General features: G+C 39.9%; 1 protein-coding gene across 1 annotated transcript in view; it reads right to left on the bottom strand.

Moving 5' to 3' along the window:
* The window catches only part of LOC310959777 (voltage-dependent T-type calcium channel subunit alpha-1I-like), a gene marked incomplete at its 3' end in the record, with an annotated part of 80,122 nt that extends 63,885 nt beyond the window's left edge, over window positions 1-16,237 (bottom strand). Inside the window, exons 1-3 of the mRNA XM_083931235.1 lie at window positions 16,133-16,237; window positions 9,868-10,001; window positions 2,267-2,364 (exon numbers count right to left, since the gene is read on the bottom strand). Of these exons, the coding sequence (XP_083787361.1) occupies window positions 2,267-2,364; window positions 9,868-10,001; window positions 16,133-16,222 (322 nt within the window). The 5' untranslated portion in view covers window positions 16,223-16,237. The remainder of the gene's footprint in view (window positions 1-2,266; window positions 2,365-9,867; window positions 10,002-16,132) is intronic.
* Window positions 16,238-23,753: the final 7,516 nt, after the last annotated feature.

Here is a 23,753-nt window from a genome sequence, read left to right as displayed (position 1 = left end):
ATTCATGCATATGCAGCATCACCTCTGCATATGCTAATAAATCTATGTATCTGGAGATTTGTGTTATGATGCATAATCATCTCCAGAAAAGCAGATTTGGTTACAATCTGTACACTTCTCTTACAAGTCTCTGAAACACTATTCCCTCTCTCCTGCACACAATATCTTCTAATCAAAGCACTTGAAGCATAATGTAGTTAGAGTCCATATTGGCTGAGTGCCGCTGCTGTGGCTGTCTAAAATATTGAGCTATCAAGCGTCACCTGAAAGGTAACTTGTCCTTCGGAAAGTGTTTAAAATTGAAATCGATGCTGGCCCTAATGCTGGCTGCTTTTTTAGGTAATTACACTAAATAAGAAAAATCTCCCATTAATGGGCACTTACATGGTGAGTGTAAATCAGTACAAATTTGCTCTTGGTAGAGGAAAAGCTTTAATTTTGTATTTGCGTGTGTCTCAAAGGTCTGTATTTAAAAAAAAAGAGAGAGAACGGGAGAAATATTTTCAGAGGTTTTGAAAGCAGCAGAGAAGCATCACTACAGGATATATAAGCTGAAAAGGTAAACTAATTGGTAGGAAAAAAAACACTTGTTGTTGGCTTGTACAAATAACATTAAGGAAACTGTGGACAAAAGTAACAGTCCATACCTACAGTCTGAAGGTCTTCCTCACAGGCAGACTCAAACACATCCACTCTATCTGAGCATCTTTCTCCCTCCAACTCATTCTAAATCCCAACTTGTCAAATATGACAGCTTAGTCAGTAGCTCTCAGTGTCCGATACCAACACACAATTCATCCAATCCACCCTTTAGCGCCTGTATGAAATGCATCGGGCCTCAACCCAGTACTGTGAGATGACAAAGTAAAGATCGATTCAAGTCAGTGGGGATAAAAACGAACACAGTATATTCACCCAGGAGACTGCTGTTTGTGTCCTGTGAGAATCCAAAAGTCAACTGGCTTATTTATTATAAGGGGCCCGAATGTGACTATCAGCTATCTGCTTGATGACAGTTTCAGTTTCTGGGGGCAACAGCTAATATTTCAGGCTTTTTGGTGAAGTCAGCAGGAATCTGGGCCAAGACTTCCTCTTCAGAGTGGCAGTCACCATTTACAGTCCGACACAAACCCCAAAACATGAGAATGGAGTTGCCGTTGAGACAACATCTCAAAAAAGGTATCCGCATATGAATGCAGATAAATAATAACAAAAAGCAAATTGAAAGCTAAATCGTTGTCTGACAGTAGCCTATGGATTCCAAGATTGCATTTCGGTCCATGCTTTCCTCCTCTTTTGCTCCACATGGACTGTTCCAACTAAAAATGGAAACGAGACCACTTCCACTACCCAAATCTTGTCCTGCTGCCTACTTATTCTACGTACATTCCTATGCAGAATCTGTTTATAACCAATTTTCAACAGCATCTATCCCCAATGCCCAAATTGAATTTGGCAACAGGGCTTTTATGCAATCAACTCCATCTGCTGCAGACTAATTTCATGATTTATTGGACAAGACGGTCTCTCTCAGTGACCTAAGATATTGATGTTGATGTTGTTGTATGTTTCTATGCATTGTTTAGCTTAGTAGTCTTTACCTGAACTGGACTGAACCAAAGTGTTTTGTTCAAGACTGAGAAAGACAAAGTGTGTGTGTCACAATGTTCATTTACATCAAAGACATGGTATAAAATCACATAAACGTGCCTTTCTTATATCAACCGAAAACTGTGACTATCTCAAACTATATTACCCACAATTAGCAGCAGCTGCTAATGATTGTCTCACTGCTAAAATGTTGGAACTAAGTTATCAGACCAGACTGAAGCTAGTTTGGGCAGACTAATTTATGCTAACAATGATTAAGAGTTGCCTGTTAGGGCAGCAGGACAAAGAAATCAATAGGAGTTAAAAAAGTTTGGCCCAGAACTGAGTTTTAGATGAGAGGAACAGGGTTATGGTCACGGACTGATCAGTGGAGCAGCATTAATGGATGGTTTGTAAATCTGATAAAGCTGTGACTCAGGGCCTGAGCGGGCTGTGTGATTAAGCATAAGATGAATGTTTAATGATCCCCGTGGGGAACAGGTGGAATGTGGGTTCACAAAAAAGCCACGGATGTAATACATATACATGCATTTTCATGCAGATGCATTTGTGCTCGATGTGAACTGACATATACACAGAAACACAAGCATCACATGAAAGCACACGTAGCCTACATTTTTTCACGAGCAAATACAAACACACAAAACGTCCTCACTTGGCACTCTGTTGATGGCTTTGAGGGGCCGAAGGACACGCACTGTACGGATGGCCGACAGGTTGATGTTCTGCAGATCCAGTGAGTACTCTACCATCCTGGATAAACACACAGAAAGAGAAGGAAAGGCAGAGAAAAAAGAGGGGAAGAGAATATAATTTAACCAATTCTGTAGTTGCCTGTGTGAGCTACTGGTTCATAATATGACCAAAAAGGATTACCATGGCACAGAGACAGAGACATCTGCTCGTGATTCAACATCAATGGTCAGTCTTTTGATCTCCCCTCCCAAGGCTGTGTGAGCTTCAACTGTATGGGAAATGTAGGCCTACCGCAAAGACTGTTGTTCACTCAAGAGAAATTGGCGGGGGGATGAAGTGACAAAGCATCAAAAGGGGAGAATAACATGAATGGGAGGTGGGGAAGAGAAAGAGAGCAGGAAAAGAGGGATTCATTCTATTCTAAGTGTTGCCTGCAGGATGTTGTGGCTCAGTCAGAGGCTGGCATCTGTTGGCAAGTCATTTCCACAGCATGGCTAAGCTTTTTGTGCCCTCAAACCCAAACCACTTTCACAGCAGAACGGCCACGGTTTGCCATGTGTGCATGTGCGTGCGAAAGCAGTGTGTGTATGTTTGAATTTAGCACACATATATTACATGGCTGTTATCATCAACACAGAGATAGTTTATGTGAGTAATGTTTGTTTAAGGTATGTATCTTAAATAAGAGCGAACCTGCTGTAATGCGAATGGTTTACATTTTATAATAGTTTTTAAGCATGTCTGTGCATCAGAATTGATGTGCTCAGGGCTACAACAGTGTTAAGAAAGCATGATACCAATAGCAGCAGAATCACCACAAGCTAATAACACCCAAAGGGCATCCACTGGCTTTAACAAAACAAGCCAAGCTCACTGTCTCTCACATAGATAGACGTATGAACTATGATATCTATAATAATGTAATACTTTATTAATCCGACGAGGAAGTTATTTCCATTTGCCGTTCACCATACCGCAGTCCTCAATAGAGTAACACGCCTGCTCACACTCGAGTAGGATTACTTGTTGTCAGGGGTTCGAATTAACGCACAACTGACAGTTGTTCTAGCAACTAACAATTTATTCGTAGCTGTGCTGTAATAATATATTGTACAATGGCTATGATGTCTAATTACTTTGCACAATTCAGTATCACTTCGCATTTGAGAAAAAAAATGTCAGACTAACGAACTGATAGCCAAACAAAGTAAGACTATCTCCTCATAAGTCAATATCAGTTTAGTTTCTAGGCAACCATAAAATTGGTCATGTGACTACACGTTTTTGAGGTCACCCATTTTATTCACCCTGTGATGGAATGAGGCCCATAGAATAAGTGGTGAGCAAATTTAAGTAAAAAAAAATGTTTTGCTATTCAAAGTCATGGTTTTTGTGTCTGAACAATTACAGCCAAGTTAGTGCTTTTGCAAGTTACAACATGAGGCTTTACTGTTAGCATGGCGTTAGCTCTAAACCGCTAGATGATAGAATAGGATGAAGTTTGGCTGGGGTAATTTGAGCCAAAAGGCCTAGGGAAGGTTGAGCCACTCTGTAAACTAGCATCCACTCATGAATATAATCAAAGTATTATTTTACTGTAATTCTACACTATATTCTTAGATTTTATCACCAAAATTAATTTTTATTTTTAATTTTAGACCAAAAACTAGTTCAGTGAGCATTTAAAAAAATGGCAATATTAATAATTGTTTTTTCACCCTAACCTTGCGGCTATCATAAAGATAAGTGCCAAACAAATTACTAGGCCAACAACATTAACTGACTAAATCTGCACTCTCAAACTACTGTAAGCTTGCCTGACACAATTTACCATTTGGCTCAACTTCTCCTGTCCTTAGGTTCAAGCTACCTCTCATTGGGGGCAAAGTGAGCCAACAGGTTGTGATTCTATCACAGCTAAGGGGATCTCCACTTCAGACAGGGCCGAACAATGGCCCTTATCTGTTATATAATAACAATCAGAGGCAATTGCTCTAAGACTGCAAGGGAAGCTCAGCTTCCTCTAAGATGTCAAAAAAAAAAAAAAAAAAAAAAGGTGAAATATGTACATTTCATTAAATACGACCTAGAAACCGTTCAACTTTTGTTCAGAGTCAGCTATCAAAGGTAAGCAGCGCAACTTCCTTCTCATTGATCCCCACAGCGCCACAACGCTTTACAGAGTCTGACGCTCAGCTTCTACTGACTTCAGTGGGGAAACGTAGAGCGGGTTGTTCTGCTGCAGCGAAACTAGACGGTCACTGGATTAATGTTGGCTTTGTCCCGTCCATTGGATGCTCAGCATCTCTGGGGGTCTATGGGACAGTGGGCTGGCCCGGACGCTCGGCTTCTGCATGATGATTGGATGAGCTATCGGAGGCGCAATCCTTTTTTGATTGACAGCTAAATGAGCGAATCAGCGATCATAAAGAATAAACATCCATCGGAGCACTTTCAAGTTTTTCATTCCGTTCGTAACTGATCCGGAGACTTTACTGATCCCCAGCAACTTTGTCTTTGTTAAAAACAACTAGTGTTGTGTTTGGTGACTCTGTTCTGTCACTATGCGGTTACTTTCCCCAACGAGCAGCGGCAGCTGCGGAGCTTCTCCTCCCCCGTCACGATCACTCACAGGCGGTCACACTTCACAGTAGCCTGGCGCAGCAGCTCCAGCTGGGCCAAGGCAGTTTAAGCAGCCTAGCTCTGGTGGCCATTGAGAGGACACCGAGTCCCTGGAAAAGACGCCTAGTTGGTACGACAAGGTCACAGATAATTTTCTTGAAAAGGAACGAAGGGTAGACTTTACATATAAATAAACAAACACATTTATGATGTAGGCCAGAAAAATGGGCTTCCCCTCCTTGAAAGGCCAGCATTGATAACAACATACTGCCTATCATGAGCTATTGCTTTAACATATAAGTTAAATACTTAAAATAAATCTGCAGAGGCATGCAAGGGAGCTGGATCACACTTTTGGGTGAAATGTTACTCCTTTTTGGAACTGTGGCAACAGCCGAACTATTTTGTTTTTACTGTAAAATTCATAAACCCCACACTTGAAAGAATCCATCTTCATGAGGAAGTAAAAGCATCCACAGACCTTTTTTTTTTTTTCACCCAGTGTATTCAAAAGTACAGAAATGCCACACAGCAGCTTGATGAAAATGTCAGTATAGAGAACAGCATAATGGTTGTTTTGGGGCCAGGCCTTTCCGACTGGGCATAGCGGTGTTTTACAATCTGCCTCAGACATTATAGTATCTGTTGCCTAATGATTTGAAGCGGGCGGCTGAGAGACTGAACAGGAGGCTAAAATGTCAAAAAGGGAGTTTTGAAACAATTCAAACATAAATGTCCTCCCTTTAGTGAGCCAAAGGGTAAAAAATGGATTTTGTAAATGTAGCTGGATTGGGTTAAAGAGTGAGAAATACAATATTAGATCGGTGGCACCCACAAAAGCATAAGCAAAATTGCATCGAAGTAACATATATAACAGATGTCTTATTTTTCTTATTTTAACGTGAAACAGAGAATGGAAGATCACGGATGCACGCATCTGTGATCTTCTGTGAAACGTGCCGAAACTGCTGTTTCACGTGCACCGCGCGCGTGTGTGTGTGTGTGTGTGTGTATGCTCTATAGAAGCGTCTCTTCCTGTATACATCAATCAGGCCGCTATGTTTGGGAGGGTAATTAGTGGACTGCCGGAAGCATCTTTTTATGATTGTTCTCTATTTTTCACATTCCTTTTTTGCTTATGACGCCTTCATCTCATTCATGCTTTTATGTGGGGTGTGTGTGTGTGTGTGTGTGTGTGTGTGCGTGTGTTTGTGTGTGAGCGCATGTTTATATCGATATGAAATGCAGCGCTTCTGGGGGAAAGACAGCTTAGACCTTTTTAGAGGAGTTCAGTTTGGCACATTTAACATGAGAGACAAGATAAAATAAAAAATATACTCTATTATTTAGACATGTGAAACCTGCAGTGACATAACTGCCAAATTAACAACATGCATCAAACAACATCCTTCATCAAAGTTACCATCGGAGTTGAAGTTCTGTGTCAAGAAAGTACTGCAAATCGTAGCTGCAGTGCCGACTTGTTTGGTCCTGTTTAACTATGTATTACATTTAAGCTGCTGAAGACTAGAAGGGCAGGTCCACAAAATGTATTCAGGTCATTGTTTCTTTGCATATATATGTGAAGAGATGCACCAGGTGGGCTCATAGGGTTCAGTCAAGCTCCTTAATATGCTTGAAAAATACTAACTACAGTCAGTCCTGCTCAGTGTGAGAAGATCTTTTCTTTGACCTAATATTGCTTTCCTTCATATTTGAGGCATACATTATATATTGAGGACAAGGCTGACTTTTTTTTTTTTTAGAAAAAGGTCATGCTTCATCCCTGGATCAAGAATCGCAGTGGACACATGAACAGATATATTTCCGTTATATCTGCAGATATAAGACATATGGGCTAGGAAAAATAAGTCCCAGTGCAGTGGATTAGGCTGAAATAAAATAAACGATATAGAAAATAAATCAGACTTTGTGTGCCGTGGTTATGGAGCAAAAGCATGCAACCCTCTTTACATCCTGTCTGGATGAAAGCCTGGTCTATATGGAGTCTGAAGGGAAGATGACAAGGGAAGATGTTCATCCAAGCATGTGAAAAAAGAGAGAGGGAGGAGGAGGTTGAGAGAGCGAGGTGGTTCCCGTTGGTAACAGACATGGAGCTCATAGCAGACAGTAGGCTGTGATTTGGCCTGGCAAGTTTGGCAGTGCCCTTTGCAATTAGCCTAGACGCTAACTTAATAGACGCTGCCAAGAGGAAGACGAAGATGGAGGCGTTCGCACATATGCATATACAAACATAGACATAGATTATGTAAACTCAAACGACATACGCTGACTGTAATCTTTTACCGTGCCTCACTCTGTGGCACAAACACACACGCACAAACTATGAGCATCCACTGGGGATAAAGTGTTTCAGCACAAATGAAGATGAATGTCCCTCCACCCACCCTAGTAAGTGTGTGGCTCTACCTTTCTTTGTGTGCTATAATACCAGCCACTCTCTCTATCCATCTCTCTCTCTCTCACACACACACACACACACACACACACAAACGACTTGCTTTATCACCCAGGTCTGAGTCCTTTATTTCACTTCGTTCAGAGCAGGTGTTTGAGCAGGTGTGGTTGCTTTCGTTTTGTGCGCACGCATCTTTCTCGCATTTGTGGGAGAGTAACAGTAACCCACAGTAACAGCCTGTTTGAATGGTGTACAGTAAGAGGAAGTAAAGCTTATGCAATAACTTACACAATATACAACAATAAATTTGTATGTTCTTGTGGGCAGGTGTTCTGGATCTTTCAGCAGTGGGGTGTCTCTCAAAAACTCGGTTTTGAATTCCAAGTTTCTGTCTTTCATTCAATAATTTCTTTCCTTCTCGCCTTTCTTCCTGTCTTCCTATAAACCATTTCTACTTCCAATGTAAATATATGTGCAACTCCAAAAAAAAACATTTGTGTCATCTGCTCCCTGGAGTATTAAGCAATATTATGGTGTTAATATACGTGTAAGGATGCTAAAAATTAGAGCATGTTTTCATCTTTACCCTGGTGAATACCATGTACTGTATCATACTGCAGCAATCATAGTTTTCTGTTTTATTCTCGTGTCTGTGGCAACGATCGGAGGTTGTTTCATTCAGGAAACATCCCCAGACATCCCCCGTCTACTGTCACAATGTTGCATGTACAATGAGTCTTCAGGTAAAATGTCTCTAAGGCTTGAATAATATGTTTCATGATATTGCTTCTCTACTGGTAACATATTGTCATTGTCATGAAGGCCACATGGGTTTATCACCTGGTTTTGAAACTAGTTCCAATTTTGCAAAATACAGTTGGATGTGAGTACATGATTTATTGTGCAAACTAAGATTAGGTTGAATATTAAATTATTTTAACATGGTTTCATGTAGGATTATATTTAATTAATTCTGCACTTGTATCGTCTGAAGGACATGAAAATCAACAGACGAAGAAAAAATATTGACAATGCTCTGTTCACATGTGTTGTTTGTTTTCCTCTGCCTTTCCTTTCTGGTTTGTTTAATGTCGAGACTGACGGGAAGAAACCAGGAGTTGTAAACATGGAGTCAAATGGATTAATGGGATACTGATTCATGAGACACTTTTGGTGACCTGTCATCCTACATCATCAGCGCTACACAGACTCGCAAAAAAACTAAATGTGAAAATGTCTCATGTGGCTAAGAATCATGCAACCCTTAACAGCATTTGACAGCTTTATTAATCTTCTCATTGATTTTAATAAAGAGCTTAGAAAACCCCTGGATAAATAGAAGTAGTAGTCTAGACTGGACTGGAGTTATAGTGACAGTCTGCTACAATCCGAGCAGGGAAACAAGTCCTGGAGCCCTGAAGTCCTCCAAATTAAACGAGAAATATGTTGTTTGTCATTGTCCTCGAGAACGACACAGAAGTGTTTTCTGATGTGACCCCATAATCCACAGGACAACATTGTTTGTCAGTGCCTACAAAAACCATTCATCATTGTTTCAAAATAAAAGCATTTTGGTAAGGATTACCCTGATTTCTGTGGCTCTATAAAAGTAGTTGTGTTTCCTTTTAATTGTCAAGCAAACTTTTGAAATGTAGGACAAAAGAAAAGGCATTTCCATCAACTGGTTTGGAGCGAATAACCTTTTGTCAATTGTATATTGTTCTGTCAGTTAGTATTGGACATGTGGAATGCTGTTAGGAGACGAAGATAAATAAATACATTATCCAGGAAGATGCCGACAGCGGAAACTAATTTTGTCCTGTGAGTTAAATGCTCACTAGGGTGTTTCCATATCTCGTTTAGTGTATCAACTTTTTTTTCGAGAAAGGCAAAAACCATCTCAGGTGAGCATCAAAACATTTTGAGGCATTTGGGAATTTTTTATATAGTTTTTCTGTTTCCATAAAGCTTTTCTTAAGTGATAGTTTAAAATACACAAACACTTCATCTTTCTTTGATCTCCATGAACAACTGTCCGTAAGGCTGCTAGAGCACTTTGTCAACTGAACCTTCATGTATGCCATTTTTATGTAATTTGCTGAAACTAACTGATACTCTTGTTCTTCATCACAACAGGACAGGGCAGACTGTTTCGGTCCAAATCTTTATGCAACTTTCTCACCACTCAGATGTATCCACACAAAATAGGAAGTGCACTGCATTTAATCTAAAAAGCTGAAAAGCTGAGGGTAGCCAGTCATAACTGACACGTTTTGTACTTGCTAAACCCTCACTATGAATGTTATATTATTAAACTCAGATTTAAGTACTAGTGAACCAATTCAGTCACGAAATTTGATGACTTTTCATATCTTTGATGTTTATGATAGCATACAGTGAGATGTTTGGATATTTTCTCTATATTAAGCCTTGATTTTAAGAGCAAAAGCTGCTAGAAAAACCTAATCTTTCTTAAACATGACATTTAAACTTCACCAGTAGTAGAAATAATGCATTACCCAGCCATGACGATGAAGAAGTCCAGCCTGTTCCAGGTGTCTCCCAGGTAACAGCGACGGCCAAAAATCCCAAGAGCCACCATCTTTACCACCATCTCCAATGCAAAAAAGATGTAAATGAATGCATCGAAGGCCTGCGAGAAGACAGAGGTAGAAATAGATGGAGGAAAGTGAGAAAAGGATGCATTTGTTACAGCTCGCTTGAAACACATTAGTTGACTCAAGTTGTCAAAGCTCCCTCTCTGTCTTTTTCCCCCCAGCAATTCATTTTCTAAGTGACTTGTCATCTCTGGTGAGGAAAAACGATCAGGATATTTTTTAAAACACTACATAGTTGTTACGAGTATACCTGCCAAAAAGAAGAAATATTTGGTTTGATGGAACCACACAAAATGAGCAACTGAGAAACCAAATGGCACACACGCACACTTCTGACCGCTATCTAGTCAATTACCTCAAAAAAATCCCAAGGGTAATTTTGACACTTTTAACGACACACACACAAACACACACAGGACTTGTCAGATGAGTTATTTTCTATCCAATCGTTCTTTTGAACACCACAAATCATGATCTAAAAGCACACCTCCAGAATATCTAACATTGCAGATGGACTATAAAAACACTGGTGCACATTAACCGAGCCAAATTTACTGGTAACATTGTGATTTGGAATGGCTTAAAAGAGCTAAATGTGTGTCTGTTTGCAGTGAGAACATACAGTATGTCGGCCGCACAAAACATATGGCGCCCAATGTGAACCAACCCACGCTGCAATACTCAAATCACAAGGGAAGTATGAAGTGAAGAGGAAAAAAAGACAGGGGAAGATCCAGTTCAAACCTCAGAGAAAGACAAAGATGAAGAGAAAACAAGTGGGATTTAAATGGAGAGAGGGAGAAAGAGAGAGAGAGACAGATGACCTCATATCTCTGCCATGTCCTGCTTGCAATATTATGTTCAGATCTCTAGCTAAATCTTCTATTGTATTTTCGGAACAAAACTCTTCCCCATGTGCTTTGCCCTAGGCTGTGTGACGGGATTTGCTGCAGAGTTACAAATTCCTACTCCATATAACTCAAGCTGCTTATGACACAGACACTTTCACAATTCAAAAACGCAAAGAAGCTTCATGGCTGCTTGTTCAGAAGTCATTGGTCATAATTTGGATTTTAGATGATGACAAGCCTATTTGTTCGTTCCAAACCTGTCATCCATCCCTTAAACTGCATGCAAAATAACAAACTCTTACACAAATGGGATCCTATTTTAACCTCCCTGCTTGCTTTGATGAATTAGAGTTTGACCCAAATTGAAAGGCACGTCCAAAGGTGTTCCAGGCACGTCCAGCTGGGAGGAGGCCTCGGGGAAGACCCAGGACTAGATGGAGAGATTAAATCTCCACGCTGGCCTGGGAACGCCTCGGGATTGCCCAGTCAGAGTTGGTTAATGTGGGCCGGGAAAGGGAAGTTTGGGGTCCAAGCTGGAACTGCTGTTTCCGGCCAAGGATAAGTGGTTGAAGATGAGGTGAGGATGAGGTCCAAATTCAAAGAATGCTCACCCACTTAAATACAAATTCTAAGATAAAAACATACTCATGTATAATCTTTAGCTGACAAGTTTATTTTTATTCCCTTAAAAGGGATAACTAAGCAAAGTACTGCCGTGAATGGAGGCTACAACAACTTAAACTGTAACAGCACTGAACAATACTGGAGTTGCTGGTCAACTGCTGCCTCAAATGGTTAGTACCAAACAAAACGAATAAACAAACTAACCGATCGAGGCAGTGGTAAACCATCAACTCCTGTGTTCTGCGAGATAAAATGACTGTTTTTGTAGATAGAGTCTGGTGGCTTTGATGAATGCATAGGTAACAGCTTTGATTCACCCCACATAAACTTAAGAAGGGCTTTCTGAAATATTCTAAATATAGCGTACACTTAAACTGATAAAGATTTTCTGAGGTGTGCCTTCTAAGGTGGCTAAAATACATTAAGCTGCTGCACTCGTCCACGGCATACATTTCTTAGCTTGGGGCATGCTCACCACTATCTACTGTATGTGACACACTGATTATGGATAAGTACCTCATACCCCACTCTAAAAAATCCCAACTGCTGAAAACATACAGATGTCTTAAAGATCCCCAAAACTTTTGAACTAAATGTTTCTCTAGGCTGCTAACGTACAGTTAGTATATGCCCCGGGAAAAGAGCTCTGCACAACAAATCAGCTGGCACAAACCAGTACACATGCTGTAATGGAAAAAACAATTTTCCACAAGTACTTTAAGGTTATTACTTTTTCCGGGTTTCAGGCAGAAGTTAAATGACAAACTAGAGACTCAACAATAACTCACAGCAGGCTAGAAAGCACTGACATGTGGTACATTTAGGCAAGCAGGAGTAATATGCTCCAATTGAAGAAGAGAGATTTTTTTTTTTTGATGAACAATTGCAAGATGGTGTTTGTAGCTATAGACCATATTGAACAAGATAAATGGTGTGTGAAATTTGGAGGGTTTATTCATGTTGCAGCACTGGCTTTTGTCCGAATGAGAAATAGCAGGGTGCAGAAACAGATACATATTCCCTTTTTTTTTGTGTGGGCTTTGTCCGTCACATTCGTTATTTATAGGGATCAAGATATCTAAAGGCTGAGAAGGAAATGAGTTGCAGCAAAAGTGTGTCCATGTGGCTGTTTGTGTGCACAAGACTGTAAATGGATAAATCTTTTATGGCATGGCTGTGTGTGTTTAAATATTGGCATACCTTGTAATGCATTTGAAGCCAACATTGTTGTTGTCACACACACACACACACACACACACACACACACACGGCAGCACGGAATGGGAAAGACGAGAAGATCGGTCTCACATGCTGTTTAAATTATGTTTTGATAAATAATGCAGCCTGTAATCCGACGTTGGCTATACCAGTCTGATACCTGTCGCGTTCTGCACTAAATGAAAGAGGAATGAATTCATCATAGTTATTTGTCACTACCGCCAGCTTCCTCCTCAGTCAGCCTATCAGGTTTTATCACCAACATGATTTGTAAAGAGGCTGAGGCTGTCTTGTGATGGGCTCTGATTTGAAATAGGAGCAGGTGGGGAAGCTACTTCACATGCTGTCATTGGGCTGCTTAGGATGTGAGAAGTAGATCACCAGGATTGTGATGGTGGACCATTTAAAATAAAATAATGTAAATGTGCCTTACTCTACTTGTAGAATGAGTTAATGACAAGTAATCAGTATCAATCCAAAAGGCAAAACGCAGCCAAATGTTCATTTCACACTCACTTAAAAACAGGACAGGGAAAGTAATAACTCTGTGTTTTCTGAACATTTAAGGTATAATGAGTCCTGTCCTATTCCAATCAATTTTAGGCACAAACAAAAAAAATAAAATAGAAAAATATACATTTGTGAGATGGCTTTGTAAATGCAGACTTGATATAAACTGGGCCAGAGATGGCTGGAAGGCCTTCTACTTTCTTACAGAACAGTAGGTACAACTTCACCCTCAACTGCAGCTCCCAGCTTCTTGGCCATGCAGATAGTTTTTGTGTCAGCGTATTGAGATATATGTCTCTAAAACGTCTTAGTGTTCTCCAAAGCAGTGAGAGAATTAGTGGCAATTACTTTTTCAAGAAACAATATCCAAGTTACTCGAGGTTGTAGATATCAACAACCCTGGGGGACAATTTCTTCCTGATTTTTGACGACGTACTTTTCAGTGTAGTTATTAAAAAATGGAATGAATGAATGAAATCAACAGAATATGATTTAAAACTAACATTTTCTGATTATTGGTGAAGTCTGAGGAATAGCCTCGGGCTCAAAACATGACTACTTAAAGCATTACATTAATTCAATGGGAGCTATTTGATGTTCAGATCTATGTGTTTTTCTGAATATTAAGCAACTGTCAGCAGCCACTTAGCTTAGTACAAACATTGCTTTTTGTATGGATTTAACACGCAATATGCATTATTACATGTTCCTTAGTGATCTTTAGAGGTGCTGGATGGGTGCCTATCCGGCTGTTAAGTCTGACGTAACACCCTTTCAAAATAAGATTTCTGGGTCCAAATGCTCCGTTGAAACAAAACAGACACAAAGGTCAAACATGTGAACCATTACATCACCTCTTTCGTCTGTTAAACACCTTTTTAAATGATGAGAAAGAGGTAAAATGACAATTACGTTGTTTTTTAAAAACTCAGATCTGTTCAAACAACGGGGAACACGGCACTGCGGCGTTGTAGAAATAAAGGCTTGGACCCGGGAATCATATTATGAAAGGGCGTTACGTCACGACTTAACAGCCGGATTTTCTTTGTCCTTGTTTGTGACCGTGGTTGCTAGGAAACCAGTGGAGACTCTTTATTTTTCGACCTTGTTTTCTAAAATGTACACTCCTATACAGCTAAACTGCACTCTCAATGGTGTTTCAAGGAAATCTTTTCGTTTGTTTCAACACATCCTTGTACCAGCGTCAGGCACACATTGTAAAAAGGTTGCAGTCTTTTTATATATATTTATATATATTTACTTAAGTGGTATAATTTCCATTTTTAATTAGAGCAGCTGAAAAGTGAGAGAGGGGGGAGAGACGCGCTCCATTCGGTGAGCCAGAGGCAGCCCATAAAGGTCACACTTTTAAACATGCGGTTACATTGTGAAAAGGTATTGATCATTCATCTAACTCTCTAGAAGGAACTGAAAAGGTGTATTTCCCTAAATGTCAAACAATTCTTTAAGGTTTGATCGCATTTTTAGATATCGACCAAGGGGTACCACATAGCACCCAAATTGCCCGTTCACTGAGACTATGAACCCTTGAGGTGAAGGGCTCTACTTTGTTAGGAATCCCATTTCAACCCCTGTATACACATACCTGAGCACAGGCAACGTATGTATTGTTTGTGGCTGCTATTTTGTCTCATTCCCCCAAGATGTCAGGTAGGGATACTGTATTTCGAATAGGGCCAGAGAAGCATGTGAGGGCCACTCTAACAATCTAAGCTCTGTCAGCAGAATCCCTTCAGTTACAATTAGCAACCACCAGAATGGGACCCCTAACACTACCTGGGGAGACAATATGCTTGTTAGAGAGACAAAGGATGGAGGAAGAGAAAGATAGTGAGTGTGTAGGACAGGGGAATGGGAACATATGGAGGAGTAAATATGGTATTGGAAGAAAACGTAGGAGGAGAAGGAGTGATAGTGAAGCAGGAAAATGTGTTGCAAAGTTTTAAAACCATGGCGATTGTTCACTTTAAATCTCTGCACAATGAAGAGAAAATCTGATTAGATAAATAACCCTATTCCAGTTTGGTCTCGGGGGCTTTATTTGATATTATAATCCACTGTAATATACTGTAGGCAAGTGAGATAAGTCAGTGCAATTAGTCAACATCAGCACATGGGACAAAACAGCAGACACTCACATGCACCTGCATCTACTGTAGATGGATTTTCAATGTCAATGGGCATTAAAAACCCCAACACAAGGCATGTGAGGCACAATAAGCTTGTGTGTCACATCTGAAATAAGGCCTGCCAAATTTACTTCAATGAACAGCAATTATGACCCCAAAGGAACACAGAGTCCTTAATAACCCACATCAGCACTACATGGCTTACAAACAAAGGAAAATATTTGCAATTTGGCAGAAAAAAACAATGAATTAATCCGTGCTCTAATGGTCAGTAGCAGTATTTCCATTCAATTGTCAGGCAGATTTTCCAGTAAAGCAAAAAAAAGAAAGAAATGCAAATGAGCGTTTTTTGTCATTTAGTTTGGAGAAAATCTTGATCTACACTCATCTCATGGGTCTAAAAGTCTATAGGGACAGCTGTGAAATGGCAACCCAGCCCAATCAAGACATACAGTCATTTCAACAACAGCCTCTGGGCAGAACTTTCTCGGCTGTGGTATTTGTGGCCATCCACAACCACAATTTCAACTGCTGGTCGTTGTCTCCCCAAGTGTATTCTCATCACAAAGTGACGAAATCACATGCAGCTCCACAAGACTATATTAAAACAAACTGAGTCCCAATTCCCTGTTTTGAGAGTAGTAGAAAATATAAAGCTTCCAGGAGGGAAATATATTTGCTGCAGTATTGATCTGCATCACAGCAATGTTTATGTCAAATAATTGATCAATTTTGTTTTATCTATCCATAAATGCACTGACATACTGTTCCTACACACAAGCTCACACACTAACGCACACAGGTCCAGCTTACCTGCAGTATCTGGCAGCGGTCCGAGGTGCAGTCGATGTTCTCACAGGGCTGGTACATGCCCAGTGTCACACAGTTGAGCACGATCACCATGATGCTAATCCTCTCGAACCACGTATTAACAGGAGTGGGGTCAAGGAGCAAAGCAGCTGAGGAGAAACGTACAGCTATACACACACTGTTTCACACTTGGCTATGTGGATGGATAGATGAACCTGTCCGTCTCAAATCAAACACAATCTGTTGGGAATATGACACATTGAAACAGAGTAATATGGATTAAATGCGCTTGGACAGCATTTAGTGTAGTCATAAGATTGTAAGTGAAACTGTCAATTTTACTGTAATATATATATACATATATACACTAACCGGCCACTTTATTAGGCATACCTGGTGCTTAATAAAGTGTCAGCGTGGTCTTCTGCTGCTGTTACCTATCTGCTAGAAAGTAAGTGGTGTTGTGTGTTCACAGATGCTCTCCTGCATTCCTCTGTTGTAACCAGTGGATATTTGAGTTACTGTTGCCTTTCTATCAGCTCGAGTCAGTCTGGCCATTCTCCACTTCATTTGCACCCACAGAACTGCCGCTCACTGGATATTTTTTCTTTTTTCTGACCATTCTTTGTAAACCCTAAAGATGGTTGTGCGTGAAAATCCCAGTAGATCAGCAGTTTCTGAAATACTCAGACCAGCCCGTCTGGCACCACCAACCTTTCTTCCTCATTCTGATGCTCAGTTTGAACTGCAGCAGGTTGTCTTGACCATGTCTACATGCCTAAATGCATGGAGTTGCTGCCATGTGATGGCTGATTAGATATTTAGTTGAAAGTTGAAAGGTGGGTTAGTGTCTCCAATAGCTCCATGGTCTTAAACAAAGTTGCAGAAAAATAATACATTTTTAGAAGAATGTTCCTGCTCTGAGCCCTGTAATTCATTTAAAAGACATGTTTTCGTAATAAATCAATTATTTAAAAAAAAAACAATTGTACAATTGTTTTTCTTCCATAAACTTATTATTTTTTATTAACCCTGTGCCACAAAAGCGGCACAGTGTGTAGTAGTTACCACTGTCGCCTCACAGCAAGAGGGCTCCTGGTTTCAAATCCGGGCAGTGGAGTTTGCATGTGACTCTCCAGCTTCCTCCAACAGTCCAAAGACATGTTAGGTTAAATGGGGACTCTAAATTGCCCATAAGTGTGAATTTGAGGGTGAATGTTTGTCTCTCTCTATGTGCCCTGCGATAGACTGGCATCCTTTCCAGGGTGTACCCTGGATTTAATTATCTTCAATAACTTTGGATAAATATTGCTGCGTATTGCAACAAATCAAATAAAAAAATCTGCTGAGTATCTGAGTAAGACAGATCCACATCACAGATATCAGTACATGCATAACTGACTCATCCACAGCACTGACGCAACACACCAAGCAAGGTCACCAAGAGGTTACGCAGCCGCCACGCTGCAAGTGAGCAATTCATCAATGAAAATGAAGATGAAAAGTTCTCTTCCAGCCAACCTATTTTTTGCTACATGGCTGTATGAGTCAGAAAATCAGACATGACAAGACATGAATACTACTGCCTGCAATATTAACTTAAAATCATGAAAGACACTGCAGTATTGGCTCAGATTCCTGTAAATGTCATTAACGATTTCAAAACAGTGCCAATACAAATCAAACTATTAGTTTAGTTAAGCTGCTGTTTTACAATGTTTGACTTGCAAACTGGCAACTTGCTACTCGCCCTCACCCACCCCCTCTGTTTTTCGTCTCTTTTCATCTACTAATCAACCCTGTCACCCTGTGCAGTGCTCCACCCTGGCTTACAACTGCACCATTACAGCGCAGGCCTTCTTTAAGAGTTAATACAAGGTAATTATTGTGTCAGTTTAATGCTATGCAAAGATTAATTAGACTGAAAAGGCGACTTCAAATGCTAAATTTATACAGTATTATGCAGATGATAGTGGGGGGTATACGTGTGTGTGTCGTAATCACCGTCGAGCAGTTTTAAAGTCTTTTACAGCTTTTCCCTTCTTTCATATCTTAAGCTGTCAGCTTATGGTCTTTTAGTCCTATGCTCTATCCTCTTAACTGGTATTTTTTGTCTTTCTTTCTGTATTCACACAATGAGCTTCAAGTTTTTTGTTCTTATGAACTTTGCACTTACAGAACTCATGCTCCCTATTAGTGTGACATGGGAAAAATGTGTCTGTGTGTTGATGTGACCAACTCGTTTTTTTCTTTTTCTTTTTTTTACATGAATGATTGCTACACATGTTTGATTAAGAACTTTACTACTACTACTAGTAACTTTAGGTGACTTTTTTATATCCATAAATCTGACTAATTGCAGACTTAATTGTACCTCCCTCCTGGCACTATGTCCTCATGATATGGTTTTATTTATTTCCTTTATGTCTGTTCTACATTATGTCTGTTTTGTTTTTAGCCTTTTTACTGTGATTTCACCTGTTTACCTGTACAGCACCTTGGTCAACGTGAGTTGTTTATAAGTGTGGTTTATAGATAAAATTTGATTGATTGATTGACCTAAAGCTGTATTTATTATAGATTTATATCAAAGTAAGATAGACAAGACCCAACATGTGCAAGGGTAATTTGTAGTTTTGGAGACATCTGCTTGAACATCTGTGGCACAAAAATTGGTGTCAAATGAGCAGGCACATGAGCAGGCGTATAAAAAAAGAGTTCATGATCAAACTTGTACCAAACTGTACTCTGCATCTCTGATCCACATAATCATGTCTGTATAATCTATACTTTAATATAAAACAATAACACAAAATGCTGCTGAATTTCAAACCGAAGGCCAAAATGTAGTATGGAGTATGCAAACAAAAGCATGATCTGCAGTATTCGAACAATACCTGGATGCTGTACTGATTTGGGGGAAAAAAATCATTATTATGCATAAGTCCAGTCTACCTCACCTACTAAATCCCACAATGCAAAGCGCTGGAGCAGCTGCTCAACAGGTCACAACAACCTCAGCCAAAAATGACAGCTTCCATTTTCCAATAATATTGCAATAATGGTATGAATATTCCTAGACAAATAACCAAGTCCAGTTGCTTTTGACTGAAATGGCTTTGGGGATAACGATGACCTGGACAAATGAGAACATTCATAGGCTCAATGGTATGAATGTGTTAATTTCTTTCCAGTACTTTAGGATATTTAAGCCTTCCCTGGCATACTGCAAAATAAATCAGTTTAACAGTTTCATACTATATACTACAGACGAACACAGTATGCAGTATACTGTATTTTGAATAAAGTCTGTGCCTTAAAATGAACCCTCAGGACACGGTTGTCATGTCACGACTATACTGTACTGTATATAGTTAAAAAAAATTGCCGCCACAGTACGGTTACAGCAGGGCTATTCAATTACGTATATTGTTCAGGGAGCCACATTTTCAAGATAGGGGCCCGGGGCCAGACATCTTCCCTGAGCAATTATTCTCATTACACTTGACACAACGCACCACCACATTTTCAATCATCATTAGGGAAGGGCATCTTTAGGGTTTTAAAGATAATAGAAACACAAAATAAAAGTATGAACCTGTAAATTAGCACAATAAAGGATCTTTTGGAAACCTTTTAGGACCTGCACAATTATCTGAAATAATAACGCTGAAGAGAGATTTAGCTATAATTTGTTATCTTTTTCAGTGGGAACCGCTCAGTGATTCTGCCTTGAGTAGGGACACATAAATAAAATAAAAATAAAGTGATTTGAAGCTCAAGTTTTTTCTAAAGAAATCTTACTCTTACTTTTCAGAAAATCTTAACAGTAGATGTTCAATGCAACACAGACACACATATATTTTCTTTAATGCAGGGGCTATGTGAATGCAAACTTCTTTGCACAACTTTTTTTTTTTGGTATGTCTCATGCTATACTCCATCTATCTCCATTAATCTGTAAGCCTCTGCTATCTGTTTAGAACTGTTTTCTGGGGGTAATGCCGTTAAAAGAGGAGAAATAATATCAAAGTGATGTGTGAAGAAAAATATTTCTGAGGAGTATTTTGCCTTCTCTTCCTAGTCTCCTTATCTAACCACCAACCCCTTCTATGAAATAAGGGTCTAACCCCCTTTTGGGTGTCTGTAACTCTTCTTCCTCAATATGAATTTTATTTTCCCCCACCATCGCCTCCCCCAAGCTTTTCCCTTGGCCTCTCCTTTTTCTCAGCTTTTCATTCATTCCAAAGAGTGATCGAGCCAACAATGGACAATTTTGCCCTCCCAGCAAAAACAAACGCAAAAACTTTGGGACACATTATACAGTATACCTCAACAGGCAATGAAAAAAATCAATCAGGCCTGTGTTTGTGTGTGTGTGTGTGTGTGTGTGTGTGTTTGTGTGTGTGTGTGTGTGTGCGCGTGCGTGTGTGTCTGTGTGTGTCTGTGTGTGTGTGTGTGTGTGCGCGTGCGTGTGTGTCTGTGTGTGTCTGTGTGTGTGTGTGTGTGTGTGTGTGTGTGTAGCACTCCCATAGCACAGCTAAAGAACTTGCCCTGAGGTTCTGTGATAGCAAAGCAGGAGCCAAGAACAGAGACATGGTGTGAAAGGAAGGAGGGAGACCGTCTGAGAGAATGGGGAGAAGACAGAAAGTAAATAAACACATTATACAAAAAGCATGGGAAAAATAATTGTTTGAGGCTTATCTATAAACAAAGATGGTAGACAAAGGACAGAAGCTATGCCGCTACACAGTGCCTATACTAAACTTTCCCACCAATCTTTTCCAGAGCTTAGAGTTTACTGCACAAACATTTGCAGAGCAGCTCAGGTCAGAACTCCCTCCACACTCCTTCATTACATGCAAAACACCACACCTTCTCACCCCCGTGGACTACTCACCTACAACCCATCAAAGCTAACTAGCAGTATCGAGCAGCATCTGCACCGACATGTGAGGTGACTCAGCGCTGGTTTGAGTTCAGTTTTTTTGTCATACTGACCCTGGACCCTTCCCCTCCCCAGGGAAATGAAGCAGCAGGCGGCTGACTCACAGCCAGCTGATTCCAGAGCGTTACAGCTCATGTCACTCCCTAATCATGTCTGGAGGGCGCTAACTGAGTCTGACACCAAAGGTGCTTTGAGGAGAAAGCAAAGTGATATGTGTTGAGCTTCAGCATTTAATTTGAATGTTCTTTTCAGCTTGTTACTTGTGGGATATTTACCCTTAAAACATTCAACGATCCACCCAGAGACCATCCATGTTTGCCGGAGGAAGTTGAGCTTGCATTTTTGTGTCTCTGTCTTTCTCTCTCTGTGTAGCATCACGTCGTCTCTCCCTTTCTCCTCACTGACTGTATGTCTAATCTTCTTGGGATGCAGACAGGGCCTCCTCCCTGTCTTCAATCTCCTCGCATTCTCATCTCTTCCCTCTTTTTCCTATTCTCTATGACTCTACCTATTTTTATGCCTGTCCCTCCCTGCCAATATAGATTTCGTCAAAAACTTGCTCCACTCTTTGATCCCTTTTTTCTATCAAGGGTTTTCCAATTGTATCAAGCTCTCTGTCTCTCTCTTCAGAAAACATTTCAGGATCCACACTTTGCGTTGCTGAGTCTCGATTTGCCTTTCTGTATGTCTCTCTGATGCATTCATGTAACAAAAAGGCAGCATTACCTCTTTTTTTGCTCCACACCTTCAGTAGAAAAACATCTTTAGAAAAAAACAAATTATTTTAATCATCAAAATGTAGAAATGGAAGGCTCTAGTGCATGTGTAAAACCAATTTATTACCTGAGTGCATTTCTTATTTATTTTGTCTCTTTGAAAATTCTCTATTCCCCACTGGCTGCGGCATCTAAACTTTTTACAATAGCAGCTTTAAAGCTGAGATTAACCATAATGTGCTGAATATTTAAGCTTCTGCCTTCATCTTACCTGTTTTTTTTCCACATTTTACTTCAAGGCAGATGTGTTAGGGATGCCAAATATTTCTTTTTTAGGACCAGATATTAATCAATCCCATTCTATAAACAAAACTTTTGTTTTGCACTTGCATTTTAAATATTTGTGCCATAACTATCATAATCATTATATGAATGGATACAGGGAACGTCCATGCTCACGTTATATTAGCAACATGTCCTCCATCCCATATGACCACAAAGACTAAATTAGTTACCCTACCGTTGGCAACAGATCAACACGTCCTCATACCTAAACGTAACAGTCACAGTTTTAAACGTGGTTAATGTTGTGAAAAGGCTGCAGTTTGGTTAGGTTTAGGCAATAAAACTACTTGGTCAGATTTTGAAAAAGGGTTCAAATAAGCCTCTTATGTTACTTAACTTAGTACATGACATTTACACAACTTCAAATAACTTGTGACTTGTAAGTTAAGAACATAAGTTAACTTAAAAGTTAAAGTAAAATTAAAATAAGTCAGTGTTGACCTTTGGTTTCACATGGGACACATACAGCCTCTCCGGTGAAAGTCCTAAAAGACTTTTTCTTAAAGCTAAAGTTGGTAACTTTCTATGAAAAATATGTTGTTGTTGTTTTTTTCCTGAAACTGTCATGTATCTGTACCTCCATCTTCTGCGCACTGTCTTCTTCCAGAGCCCTCTCTCTTTGGTCCTAAAGGCCTCTGCTAGTTTGCACTGCTCCTGGAGTAAAACAACGGCTCAGTGCAGTAGAGTCTGACGCAGTGTCAATGACCGATTGAACTGTGAAACTAGGTAGCACTGATCAAATGTGAATCAATAGTCTGACACTGTATGCTATATTTCTCAGATAAATTGTTTTCAGAAACATATTTCAGTGAACCGTTTAGCTGTTAAATGAGGAAGGTTGTCTAGTCCGCATGAGAAGTCATTAACACTGGCTCTGATCGGTGGTTGGTCAAGCACAGTGGATATAGCAGATGACTTTAGGAGCAGACGGAGAGACTTGGAGATTCATTACTTTCTCACACATGCGCTGTCGGAATATAGTGACAATTTTAGCGTATATATACATATAAAAAAATTGTTTTGCAGAAACTATTAATTACCAACTATAGCTTTAAGGAATGACTCAAATGTTAACCTTGTAAGTATAATGTATAAAAAAAATGACTGAAAAAATGTATAAATCAGCACAGCTTCATGCACGTAGACAATGTTGCAATTTAAGGGACAAAAAAGCAACTGACTGTGTAACAATTGTAACATCTGTCAGTTAACTGTTGGTTAGTTATCATTTTGCTGTTCTTTCAGTCTAAGCTTTAAAGTATGTACTAAAGCCTCCTCCACTCAGACTTTGAAGTTGGCTGCATGATTAAAATTTCTCGTCCCATTTGTGTAAATAATTTAAGAACCAAATTCTATTTCTGTATGATTCTTTTCACTGCTTAATAGTAAAAGCAGTGTGTGTGTGTGTGTGTGTGTGTGTATGTGTGTGTGTGTGTGTGTGTGTGTGTGTGTGTGTGTGTGTGTGTATGTGTGTGTGTGTGCGCGTGTGCGTGCACACACACCAATGTGGGCATTTATATAATCACTATAAAACATGGGAAATACTGTTAAATGGATGCACCGAACAGGTGTGTGTGTGTGTGTGCGCTCGCGTGCGTGCGTGCCTATGCTTGTT

Source organism: Echiichthys vipera (assembly GCF_963691815.1).
Source record: "Echiichthys vipera genome assembly, chromosome: 17".
Lineage (NCBI taxonomy): Eukaryota > Metazoa > Chordata > Actinopteri > Perciformes > Trachinidae > Echiichthys > Echiichthys vipera.
This window is presented reverse-complemented; position numbering and strand designations above follow the sequence as displayed.